This window comes from Argentina anserina, chromosome 3, assembly GCF_933775445.1.
Source record: "Argentina anserina chromosome 3, drPotAnse1.1, whole genome shotgun sequence".
Classification (NCBI taxonomy): Eukaryota; Viridiplantae; Streptophyta; class Magnoliopsida; order Rosales; family Rosaceae; genus Argentina; species Argentina anserina.
In genome coordinates this window covers 15,004,562-15,017,909 of record NC_065874.1, presented here as the reverse complement: position 1 = coordinate 15,017,909, position 13,348 = coordinate 15,004,562, and the positions used below count along the sequence as shown (strand labels likewise).

The 13,348-nt window shown below is 38.8% G+C and overlaps 2 protein-coding genes across 8 annotated transcripts; both read left to right on the top strand.

Annotated features, from left to right (window-relative positions):
• Nucleotides 1–292: 292 nt before the first annotated feature.
• LOC126786608 (uncharacterized) lies at nucleotides 293–5,046 on the top strand. 7 transcript variants are annotated; one of them, XM_050512466.1, is made up of 4 exons: nucleotides 293–617; nucleotides 1,547–1,704; nucleotides 2,140–2,940; nucleotides 3,461–5,046. In XM_050512466.1, exons 1-4 carry the CDS (start codon nucleotides 350–352, stop codon nucleotides 4,946–4,948), a joined length of 2,715 nt encoding a protein of 904 aa, XP_050368423.1. In that variant the 5' UTR covers nucleotides 293–349; the 3' UTR covers nucleotides 4,949–5,046. The 7 variants fall into 7 exon arrangements, with proteins under 7 accessions (XP_050368423.1, XP_050368427.1, XP_050368429.1 ...); XM_050512470.1 differs by adding an exon at nucleotides 1,853–1,898 and having other exon boundaries at nucleotides 474–1,704; XM_050512472.1 differs by adding an exon at nucleotides 1,847–1,898 and having other exon boundaries at nucleotides 474–1,704.
• Nucleotides 5,047–9,925: 4,879 nt separating this feature from the next.
• Nucleotides 9,926–12,770, top strand: LOC126787973 (probable WRKY transcription factor 31). The gene is made up of 6 exons (XM_050513898.1): nucleotides 9,926–10,309; nucleotides 10,406–10,510; nucleotides 10,609–10,767; nucleotides 10,869–11,291; nucleotides 11,704–11,817; nucleotides 12,117–12,770. The coding sequence occupies exons 1-6, from the start codon at nucleotides 10,112–10,114 to the stop codon at nucleotides 12,741–12,743; spliced, it is 1,626 nt and encodes a 541-aa protein (XP_050369855.1). The 5' UTR covers nucleotides 9,926–10,111; the 3' UTR covers nucleotides 12,744–12,770.
• The last annotated feature ends 578 nt before the right edge of the window (nucleotides 12,771–13,348 follow it).

The window sequence follows — 13,348 nt, the reverse complement described above, 5'->3', positions numbered from 1 at the left end:
CACACTTGGTCACTTGGATCGACACAAGCTGCGCGAACCGTGTATAAAACAACGACCCAAATTGAACCGGTTGGCTTTTTTTATGCAAAAAGTAAAGATCCGAAAGGGAACTTACAAAAAAAACCCCTACAAAGTACAAACTATAGAGTATACAGGGAGGCAGAAGAACCACGATTAAAGGACTGTGAGGTAATTTTCCCTCTACAAAGTTATCCCGAACCACAGTGACAAATTTGGTTTTATGCCTAAACTATCCCCATCCTCGCCCTTAACAAATCCTCGCCGTATATGTTGGGGTTTTTCTTTCTCAATCGCCCCTCTGCAACCCCAATCGGCTTTTGAAGCTAAGATGGATTTGGAGGCGGTTGGCCGCCACGCGCTTCTCTTCGACGACGACAACAGCGCTTCCTTCGTCAACTCTCCCGAAGCGCTCGTCGAGTGGAACTCCCTCTTCATCGACCGCTACGACGTTCGTCACCTCCTCCCTACTCCCCTCCCTCCTCGCACCCGCCGCCGTCACCCTCACCCCGACGCCTCGCTGGAGTCCGAGCTCGACCTCGAGCGCTACCGCGATCTGCCGTCGCCGTCGGAGGAAGAAGAACACGAACAGCAACAAGGTAAACGAATTCAGTTTTACCTTAATTATTTATGGATTTTCATCTCCTGCTTTATTATAGCTTTGCATTAATTGACGTTTGAATTTTTTGATTAATCTTGATTATGAAGTAGCTTTGACATTTAGGTTTGTCAGAAAATGAAAAAAAAAAAAAAGTGAAGCAGTTACAGTTAATTATAGCTACATTAAGCTTTGTTGATTTGGGTTAATGTTAATAAGATTTATCAAGAGGAACACTGTCATTTGATATGGTTGAACGAGTTTTCTTCGTGTGTATGTGTGAGATTATCTAGTTAAAAGCACGAGCCACGGTTTGGTGGACAACTGTTAAAGGCTAAGTGAGCTAAGTGAATTAATTGTGGACTTTTTTTTTGGATGAAGCAAAGTTAAAGGGAAGAATGTTTAGCTAAAAATATAGGAAATGTAGTTTACTGTAAGCTTTTGCTCCAAGTGGTGATTACTCATAGTTGAAGTTTGGTTATGCAACGAAAACCCTGGTAGTTGCTTGGATAGACTAATATGGTCGTCTGCTAGAGAACATAGAGTAAAAAAAAGAGAGGGCTGGTTCATGAAACCACGTAAAACATGGAATCTGCATAATTGGTAGTAATCGCATATGGACATTCAGTGGTCCTCTGTTTTGTATGGAATTGGTGATGACGGAGGGGGTCAAGCCTGTGATTGGTTGTGAGGCGCGAGTTTTCTTTCTTGTTTCTATTAGTGTTGTTCTTCTTGCATTATTTTTCAAGTTTGCAGGATGGAATGTAATTTGCAACAGTTTCATATCTCAGAGACGCAAGTAAGAGTATTCCTATCTAACTTTTTCTTTTTCTTTTTCCCTCCGCTGTTTGTATAGAATGGATGATGTGTATAAATGGCTTCACTCTTATATGAAAGTAAGATTTTGATTTTGATTGTTTTCATTTCCAGATGCAGGCAATGATACAGATGTGCCGAACACCGGTGGCTATCACTCTGTTGCCTTTGCATATGGAGGCACGGATGAGTCAACAGAGCAGAAGACCAACAACTCTGAGCCTGTTTTTCGTCCAGCCTTTCCAGTGCCAGAATGTTTGATTCAAAACCTTGTAAGTACAGTCCTTCCTGTTTTTATTTGCTCATGTGCGATTTCATATGACTGGGAATAACTGTTTGTCTGATTGCTAACAAGTATGGCCAGATGATAATTGCTAAGGTGCATGTCTTACTCTAAGGCTTATCATGTCTAAGTTTCAGATGCTCGGAGCAGGCATGCAGTTCTTGTTACCAAGGGTCTGTCCAGGTGGGATTAGGATGGTTGAAACTTATTAAATCTTTTTGCTTGTGAGCGAATCGGAAGAAAACATGTCTTTGTAGAGTTATATTCTTTGTTCGCCATGGTTATCTTTGGGTTTATCTTGAGGTTCAGAGAGTTTAACTTGGGGTGATTAATTCATTATGAGACTTATTTTGAGATGAAACTGCATTTACTGGAAATTGTCAGACTTCTGAAGGTTTTGTTTTTCTGTTTTTCCTTTCCCCAGCCTGAAACAGAAAAGATACATCAGATCATTGCAAGAACAGCTATGTTTGTTGCCAAGCATGGTGGGCAGTCAGAAATTGTTTTGAGGGTGAAACAGGGAGACAATCCAATGTTTGGGTTCTTGATGCCTGACCATCACCTTCATGCGTACTTTAGGTTTCTCATCGATCACCAAGAACTACTCAAGGAGGGAATATCCGTACAGGAAGAGAAGAAAAACAATGGTGGTCTTGATCAGACTGGTGGAGCATTGTCTTTGCTTGGTTCTGTATATGGGTCTGGAGAGGATGAGGATGACACGGCTGAGGATGCATCTGGCTTGCAGAAACTGAACTCTCATGAAGCTGTTAATGCAATTAGTGCAATTATGCATGGATCAGAGCAGAAAGAATCTACTGGAACTGTAACTGGGAAAAATGATATTGTTTCAAAATTTCTTTGTCCTCCTTTGAAGGAGAAAGTTAATTTCATTGAACATAACCGTATCATTAACACAGTTAGAGGTGGAGCCACCAGTGGGATGAAGAAAGAAAGTGATACCTTAGGATCGGTTTCCGGTGCTACCAATAAGTCTCAGACTCCTGGTATTCCTGGAGCATCAAAAGTTGAACTACCCGTTTTGGAGCCACCATCTGATCAAAAGAGAGTAGTTGAGAAAATTGTTGAGTTCATATTAAAGAATGGCAGACAGTTTGAAGCTATTCTTGCTGAACAGAACTGTAAACAGGGAAGATTTTTGTTCCTTCTGCCATCTAATCAATATCATGCTTACTACTTGAAAGTTCTCCAAGATGCTCAAGAGGTGCGTATTTGCAGAACCTTACCATATGCTTTTTGCATGGTAGTCTATTTTTGTAGTGTGGAATATTAGTTTGTTGATTTACTCCAAAGTCAATTATTTAGTGCACAAATGTGGCTTCATTGTGTTCATTATTAGCCTATTTCCGTAAAATTGATTATTTATGTATTGTGCACATGATGCTTGTTGTGTGCTGTGCATAACTGTGATGAATGGCTGGAACTTTTTTTATATATGAAGTTTTAAATTTTATTAATTTTTAAGTTTTCATTATTATTTCTTGAAGTTTATTTTTGAAAAGAGCTCCAAATACATGAAGGAATGCCCAATTACGTTGACCTAAACACATATGCAAATGGTTTCTATATGCATGGGATGTATTTTAGCTGTTCTGAGTTTCTAGTAACAGTTTTACTAATGTTAATTGTTTTGACATTCTATCTTTATTGGTATCATTGTTTGTCTTTCTGATCTTGTGATTATCCTCTGTTTACTGATGTTCATTTCCTGTCCATTTCTTCAGTCCAAGTTACACGGCAAGCAGATAGTTTCTGAGAAACAAGAATTGGCTGGGCGTGTGGTGGACAAGAAAGCTGCCAAGGGCAGTGATTCCTTCTCCTCAGGATCTGCCAGTCATGAAGTAACTTTTGATTATGACAGGAAAGAAAAATTTAAGATGGTAATCGGCAAGTCAAAGAAGGATGGGCATGATCCGCCTTCTGAATCAAACCAGCCAGAAGTCGGAATCAGTGTGGATGCAGTTGCAGCTATTCTTCAGGCTGCAACAAGAGGCTTTAAGAATCCGGCTTTAGACATATTCCAAAAACCATCTTCAAGTGGTGTTGGTCAGGGTTCTAGCAATGATGGTGGACAAGATTTGAGCTCTGGAAGTCAAAAGGCATATTGTTCTGGTCGTGTTGGTCAAGTAACTAATGTTCCTGTTCCTGTTGCCAAGGCTATTGCAGAGACGGCTGCTCTTGCAGCTGCAAGTGAGGCCGACTCCTCTGAAGCATCTTTGAGTAAAGAGCAGAAACTGAAGGCTGAAAGATTGAAACGAGCAAAGATGTTTGCTGCCATGTTAAAAGGTGGATCTGCTCCTTTGAAAGCGGAATCAGTACGTGGCGTATCTATTGATCCACCAGAATCTGGGGTTTCTTCATCAGGAAATGAGGTTTTAAATCTTGTAACCAAAGAAAGAAAAGGGGGTTCATCCCCATTGGAAGTTGATATCGCAGATAAGGTGGAGGACTATGACAAGAAAGTTGCTGTTGATAAATGTAATGAGCGACGATCAAAGAAGACCTTCCGTACTCTTTCTAAAAGGGTTGAAGAAGAAGAAGATGGTGAAAGTGACAATGATGATGAAGAGAACAAGGAAGAAGATACAAAGAGTCACAAGCACTCTAAGAAGCGTCGGTCTCATTATTCCTCAGACAATGTTAGGGACAGGCATAGGCACAAAAGGCATTCCTCTTCCAAGGACAGAGATTCTAGACACCGTCATAAGCATGAGAGGTCTGATGAGAAGCATCGGCACTCTCAGAGTAAGCATAAGATTAATAGCTCTTACGATGAACATCAGCCTTCGAAAAGGCATCGGCATCATAGCTCATCTGACGATGATCATTGGCGCTCTGAATGCCAGCATACTCATAGTGAACATCGAACTTCTCGAAGTAGGCGCAAGCACAATGACTCTTCTGAGCGCCGGCATTCTCGGAGGCAGCATAATCATGGTAGTTCGTCTGAGGACGAGCACCGGCATCAAAGGACAGCTGCAAAGCATAATGAACCTGATTCTGAACGAAACATGGAATTAGAGGAAGGAGAGATCTTTTCAAAGCCGGATCAATCAATGGTTGGTAGTGGCGGTAATGCTAGTAGAGAAGCTTCTGCAGATACTTTGAAATCAGATGAAATTGGGAGAGCCCCATCTCAGCCTTCTGGTGCCACTGTGGTTTCAGATGATCTTAGGGCCAAAATTCGAGCTATGTTGATGGCAACGTTGTAACAGGTGTGACTTTGTTCTTGTTTAGTATAAAAACACTAATCTATCTGTGAAGATAGAATTATTTACCACTAATTTATAAATTTAGGATTTCACTTCAAGTTCTGTTTCTAGCTTCAATTGCGGCCTGCGCGTTTTTCCATCAGTCCTTGTGAGATATATATTCGATGTTACGGTGATCCCTTGAAGCATTTTGCCCAGATTGTAGAAAAAATCTACATTCTAAGTTACAATCTATGGCAATCCAAAAGATCATTTGTTTGATAGGAGAAAAGGAAAAGGTGCCTTTCCTTTTCTCCTATCAAACAAATGATCTTTTGGATCTTTTCTAAATTTGAGCGCAAATTCTGTCGTCCCAGTTGTGATTCTATTACGATATGCCAGTGTATGTTTGTGTGCAATCTTCAAGAAAGGTAGTTTGAACAATCTACTGCTACTCATCAAGGTGCTGCTAGAGTAAAATGTGGAGTATCCTGCCAAGCACGTAATTGAGGTTGAATCAATTTCAGGCAAAGTTAATAATAACAGAATATACCCAGCTCGATCAGGTCTATTCTCTAGCTAGAAACTGTAGTTGGGTTTCAGTCTTTTCCTTGATCTTAGCCACAAAGCAAGCTAGCTGGTTAGCGACTCGCCGGCCGGCCTGGAGTGTTAATAGTTTAAAACAGCTGTCGGGCAGGGTGGCTAGCTACTTATAAAACCACCGGGATACCAATAATCTCGACAAGTGAGAGACACTAGCTTGTGTCAGGGTTAAGGTTAGGGTTAGGGTTCGCCGGAAATGACGCTATCTTACTATCCCAAGTCAAGATAGTAACAAATGTCCCTGCCGGTTACGTTGATTAGACTGCTCGAGTTTCTTGACAACAGAGATGTATTAGATATATGTGCTTCTAGTTCGTCTATGTCCAGCAATTATGTTACGTTGGGATCTTTGACTTATTAGTTGGTCAAGGACAAAAACTTTGAAGTAGCAACAAAATATATAAATCGATCTCTCGAGGCTAGCTTTAGACACACATGTACATTTTCCCCCAAGCATCAACGACTACCTGCCCTTGAAAATAATGTTGCAACAGCTTACACATGCTTTCCAAGGACTTATAACATCCCCCTATATGGCATGCATGGGTACTTTGAACATAGTCGTTGGACCTTGCTAGTTCACTCTAATCTTTAATTACTTTAAAAGTTGTAAACGGTATTGAAAATTGGAAGGAAGTTTTCAGTGGGATTCTGGTTCCTTCGTCACGTCCTACATTCTTCTCCCTGGCCGCGCCATTATAATAGACTAATATATAGTTGCAATTTGTTTGATCGTTTCCATCTGGTCGGGGTATATGTATCACCCTAATTTCCTTGGCTAATTAACTAAACTTGAGCATCTCCAATGAAAACTTTCTCTTGATTTATGGCTTCATTCATCTAATTCAAAACCTGCTAAGAGTCGATATATGGCTAGCTTCTTGATCTAGATTGCCACCATCTTGGTCTAAATTGGGGGAGCCTATCTGTCCAGTTCGTTTTTATGTCTTCCTTTAGGCTCTTTTCTTCAATGCTTTCCGGCTCCCTCCCTGCTGTCTTTGAAATAGAAATGTAGCGACGGTGGTGGAATTTAATAACTCTATAAACCCTCTTTCTTTAATATCCGGCCTAACTTTGAACCCCCATTTCCACTTTGACACTCTTAATTGTGTTGCTTGAAAGTAATTAATGTATATGACACTTCCAAGATATATTATGTCATGCACTCCGTCATGTTACTGTAAACTTATATTTGTTGAATGTTATTGAGATACTGTACTTGTTTTATATAATAGGGTTCGATCAACACTAAAGCTCAACAAATATAACTAATAAGCTGGCGGTCAAAGTTTCAAAACTTCACCCTTTTTTTTTGCCATTTAAGTTTAGACATGATGGGGATAATGCAGTTGAAGCTTGAGGTGGCTACTGATTATGATTTCTGTTATGAACATAATAAACACACCAAGTGACTTTTTCCAAGTCGTCACATATAACTCGGATACATATGTTTGCCTAATTTTAAACTAGATCTTGAGGTGGAGGAATAAATGGAAGTCCCTAGTCTTCACAATTTCTCATTTAGTGGGCAGGAACTTTGATATTTGCAACAAACTACACATTGAATAACCTTGTACTGTTATCAATTTCTTTATCATATCATCAGAAAACTCAAGATTTCACCCAAGTATCAATGGGATTCAAATTTGACAAGGTCTCAAGGTTGGAAACTGGTCCGACAAAGAAAACACCTTCATCTTGAAGGCTAACAACGTACTCGTACAACCGATCTTTTATTTATTTATTTATTTTTACAACTAGCGGAAAATATTTCTACATACTGATCCCATTATCTTTGATCACACGAATATTATCAAAGTCATTTGCTCAACCTAAGTACATATAATTGCTTGAAATGAAAACAAGCCCTCATCAAAAGCGAAAAGTTTAATTACGGAGCTATGCGTGCATGCAAATATGGTCGGGCTCAAATTGGAAACAAAAAAATTTCAGTGGTACGCAATGTGTATGCTCGTGCAGTCGTGCGTTTGCCCTAAATCCCCTAATTTCCAAGTCTAAGTCTTGCTGAGTGTCTGCATGCATGCCTCATGCCTGGCTGCTGTAGTCTCAGATTTCAAATAATAACTTTCTCAACAGTTTCCCGTGATATTTGAACAACCATCATTAATTACAATTATGGGGAACAAGAAGAATCAAGATTGAATATAAGTGACGATAAGGACATGACTACAGAAGATAAGATAAGAATACAAATAAAGTTACGTCCGTCTGTAGTTTTTGACTTCGATCCTTGCATGATCAACTGCAGTGTCGTTATACTTGGTCAATAAGAGGTGATCTAGCTATTCATACGTACATATATAGTCTCCAGTTTAGAAACAAATTTGTTGTCCACTCATATTGTGCCCACATCATGCCCACGTCACAAATAAATGTCAAGAGTCTTTTATAATAACTACGGTTATAAATTTATTGAAAAAACTGACACTTGACATTTATTTATGAGGTGAGTATGGGGTGAGCGCACACAGTAGGATGAGCGACAAATTTGTTTTCCTCAAATTTTGGAGTTATCCTTAGTGTAAAATATTACGTACTAAACAATCGTTAATCTCTGTAGTTATTTTTGGTGAATATTCTTTTGAACGAAGACTATTTTTAGCTATATACTGTATAGGCTAAAATATACAAAACTAGTGTATATGATAGGTTAAAATTTTCGTTTTCACTTCATGACTTTATCCTTCACGGCGTTTAATCAAAATCAAAAGGAAATTACTAAAATTTCATGATAGGAGGCCCCATTTTCAGATATGTTCAAGCTAAGTACATGTAACTTCATGCGGACCTCCCTGATTAATCAAGTTATGCTAATGCAACGTACTGATGGAAATGTTGATGATTGACCGCCCTCATGCATGTACATTAGGTGTTAGATATGGTATCCTAATTTAGCTATGATGTTTAGGGTTTCTTCCTCTTATAATCTTGAGAGAGGAAAAGATCAAACATATATAATCAAACTTGTACAAAGCTTAAATATTTTTATTTCTGTTAAATAAACAGATATTTCGGAGATATTGACACACGCCAAAGTTACAAGTTATCCTGTAAATTTAGTTTCCACATGAGAAAACATAAATTCACAAACATGTTCTAATTTGTCTGATCTAAAACGTGGGCGGTCAAACAAAATATGTATATATGGGAGGCAAGCTAGCTAGCCAGGAAGCCTTGCCGTTCTTATCGTTGACTCTGCTTTCCCGGCCTTTTCTAGTTTTCTCTTCCTGCACATAAATTGCGCCGGATCAATAGGACTTATGCATCTCTGGAATTAGTCAATCTCACTTCTGGGTTTGATAATACAGAACACACATAGATATCTCTAGCTAACTAGCTTGCTGCTACGCGTACCTATGATGATCTCTAGCTTCTTAACCAAATTACCTCCTCATTTTCGACGAATATAATTTGCCATTTCTGTTTGTCAAAGATAGAACTCAAAATGTCCATGAGTTTAAATTGTTTGAGACCGGATATATACAAATTGCATGCAGCCACAAACTCAAATTGTATATATGTACAGAATAAAGTTCATTACTAATTGAAAGCTAATATATTGCTAATGAGATGAATATATGTCCAATCTTTCAATTTCGATCAGAGATGATCAGTATATATATATATATATATATATATATATATATATATGTGTGTGTGTGTGTGTGTGTGTGTGTGTAGCCAGATCAAAGTGATCGAAGTTATTACCAAAATGTTGTTCTGGTCAGTGAAGAGAACAACAATTTTGGATCCAAGGAAAGGATGGAATCAAAGTCTCGTACATCTTATTAAAAATGGTCGTCCACAAAATTTGCATATCGAATGATATGTGAAGTAGTTGCGGAAAGAGTCCAGTAAGTGTAGAACGTATCGGACTAGAGGAGCAGGTAGACCAAGGAAAATCCGACTTTGGATGAAGCTCCCACGGACGTGTATGTCGACTAGCTTGCCCATCACCTTCAAACATATATAGTTTACATTTTTCTTTTTGTCGTCCTTGTTCAAAATCACCTTCATTTTCGTTGAGCTGTGCAATAAACAAAAACGAGTTTGTTAACTTATCATGAATAATGCAATATTTTCTGTAACTTCATTTTCTTCTTCTTTCTCTTCTGTGTAGCTCACAGTCGAAAGCCTCTCTCTCTCTCTCTCTCTCTGATCTGGTGGGTACTGAGAATGTTATGCCACGTGGTGGCTTGACGCACCAACTGACCTCATGGCTACTCTATTCTCTCTCTAAGATCTCACATCACAATGTGTTGGTCTTAGTCAAACCAAGCCCTTTAAAAGCCGAGTCTGTTGCACCTCTCTTAAGACTTCAATCTTCACACTCTCTCTCTCTCCTCTTTCCCTTGAAATATTTAAAGACAAACGAGGACTGCTCTTCCCACACCTAATATATATTATTTCTTCTCCGATATTCCTACCAGGATCTATCTCATCTCGTCTCTTTCACTCCCTCTTTGCGATTTTATAGACCACAGTATAAATTTGATTTGATTCAAGATAGTCACGTACGAATACCAACCATATATATACAGACAGATCTGGAGATTGATCATGGATGCAGCTTCTAGTGACCATTCGATTCATAGCTCCAGAATTGAGCATGTGTTCTCCCCTGCAACCGTGGAAGGGAAGAAGCGGGTGGTTCATGATGAACTGGACTTCTTTGCTGATCATCACAAGGGTTGTCTGAAAGAAACAGATCAAACCCTTGAATCTAATGAAGACATGGCTCAAGAAAAGGAACTAGATGTGAGTATATGCAAACTAGCTAGTCCAATATTGATCTGTAAGTTTTCCTTAATTATTTCTTACTGATATTATGGGGTGTTTGTGTATGTGGTCCAGACTGGTTTGAATCTTACAACATATACCAGTACCAGCGGTAAATCATCTACGGATGATGGATCAACATCTCATAGTATGGAAAATCACAAACAAACAATAAGTGAGGTAATAGTTCATGATCGATATTAATCCGACCTTCTGTTTCGAGCTAATTATAATTCTAGGGTTTTAAAATAATATGGTGAGAAACTAATTTGGTGCAGCTAGAAGTTGTTCAAGCCGAGTTGGGGCGTATGAACACGGAGAATCAACGGTTGAGAGTTATGATTACTCAGGTCAATAACAATTACAAGAGCTTACAGGTTCATCTCTTGGAATTCATGCAACGCCAGCAAAATCAACCATTACAACAACACAATAAGGTAATATTTAACCTTTTGTTTCTGTACCGATTATAATCAATATTTTATGTAAATTAACGCAGATGATAACGAAGATCTTAACTGTTCACGGGTTTTTTTAGATGGTCATAAATGGATCAGCACCAGGAGAGAAGCAGATAATGAACAATATTGTGCCTAGACAATTTATGGATATGGGAAGGGCTGCAAATACCACTCATCATGAGAAGAATGAGCTTGTTTCACACTCTTCATTGGATACTGCTAGATCTAATATCGTTTGTTCTGGCTCGCCTCCCATCGTTGAGTCAATGAAGCAGTGCAAGAGTACAGTTCATAGGGGCAGTACTAAAAGAACTTCTGGGGGTGCTGAAGATAGCTTAGAAGGGCAAGAATTTACAGCTGGGAGTCCTGGTTGGGTTCCTAAGAAAATTCTCGAGTTGAGTTCTGGAGACGTCGATGTAGATCATCAGGCTTCTGAAGAAACCATATCCATGATTAAGAAAGCTCGTGTTTCTGTTCGAGCACGATCTGAAGCTTCCATGGTAAGTTACACTGAACCTGAGCCACTGATTAGCCCGTAGAATTATTAATCATCTCGAAGTCATCTATATCAGTACTAGCTAGCTAGTCTGAAACTAGTTATAATTGAATTTTTTTTTTTTTGAATTAATTGCCTTGAGTATCAAGGAGTACCGTCTTCCTTTCTAATGATTTCAAAGAACACATTGGACTACACCAGAAAAACACACGTGCTCTATACAACTGTATGAGATAACTTTTCAAACTTCAATTGTTTTCTCGCTTTCTTGTATTGTTGATTTCGTATTTACAGAAGTCAAATATACAGGCTAGCTTGTAGTTATCAATTTGCTGACCAGCGGCCGGCCAGTTGTTCTATGAAGGACTGTTTCAGTAGAATTGATTCAGATATATATGATAATAAAAATGTTGCAGATATCTGATGGATGCCAATGGAGGAAATATGGTCAGAAGATGGCCAAAGGGAACCCTTGCCCTAGAGCTTATTATCGTTGTACAATGGGAACTGGTTGCCCAGTTCGAAAACAGGTAATTACATATATGCTCCATTTATTCTAAAGATCGGAGCACGTAGTTAATTACTTGATATTGATCTTGTGAGTCTTTTGTATTGATAGATCATCAATCTGAACACTGTTAGGTATTTAGGTTTGATGTGAATAACATTTATGTTTGATACATTTTCCTTGACCTAAAATGCCAGACAATGTAGACCTAACCCCAAGAACAATATGCTCATAATTAAACCATGTATGTCAAATTATTGTACCAGAGATGTAATTAAAGTTTGTAACGTCCGCGTTTTACGTTTTGGTTCTCAACTTCAGGTACAAAAATGTGCAGAAGACAAAACCATACTCATAACAACATATGAAGGGCAACACAACCACCCACTCCCACCTGCTGCAATGGCCATGGCATCCACTACATCAGCAGCAGCATCAATGCTACTTTCTGGCTCAATGCCCAGTGCTGATCCTCACCATGCACTAATGAACTCACCATCAAACAATTTCTTACAGAGAACTCCTATTCATTATCCACAGCTGCCAAATTGCCCACCAAGCTTTGCAACTCTTTCAGCTTCAGCCCCGTTTCCGACGGTTACACTGGACCTCACTCGCTCTCCAAATAACCCATCTGAGACTAAGGCACTGAACCAATTACCAAATTTTTCTCAAAACATGCCCTTGCCACATGTTTTAGGCAAAGCCTTTTGCAACAACGAATCAAAACTTTCCCTTTTAGATGGTTTTCGGGGACTGGAGACTTCTACAAATCACTCAGTCCTGGCTGACAAAGTGAGTGCAGCAACCGCAGCCATCACAGCTGATCCAACTTTCACAGCAGCTCTAGTGGCAGCCATTACCACTATCATGGGGAATAATGCGCATTCAAACAATAATACCAACAACAATATTACCACACGAAACAGCATTGATGATAATACATGAACATCAATCATTTTATTTCACTTTCTTCAGAAAAATAAAGTTTCTTTATTTTCATTTCATCTTAATCTTGAGTTTATAGTTTTTAACTTCTTACATAATTATATTACTAGAAACTGCCCACATGTAACGACCCCAAAATTCCGAGTATAAAAACTCAAAATTCCAAAGTCGTGAAACACCAAAACAATCTCAATGAAATCGAAATCATTTAAAATGCCACAACGGATCATTACTGAGTTCGCAATACAACTCAGACAAGCCAATTATTACAAACCAAATTTACAATCCAACATTACATAAAATAGAAATATAATAATCCTCACAATCTCTCACAAAATCCACAAATAAATCCTCACAAGTTCTCACACAAATCCACAATAAAACCTCACCACAAGTAGGATAATGAACAACTTCGAGTCTTTAGAGTTATCCCTCGATTTCCACTAACCAACACCTGCGGAATTATCCCCTACATCATTGAATTGGTGCACCGGGATTGTAAACACAAACCCGGTAAGCTTTACAGCTCGTATGAGTAAAATGAAAATATAACTCGCATATCAATATATACGAAAATCCACAAATCAACAAATATAAATGCACTC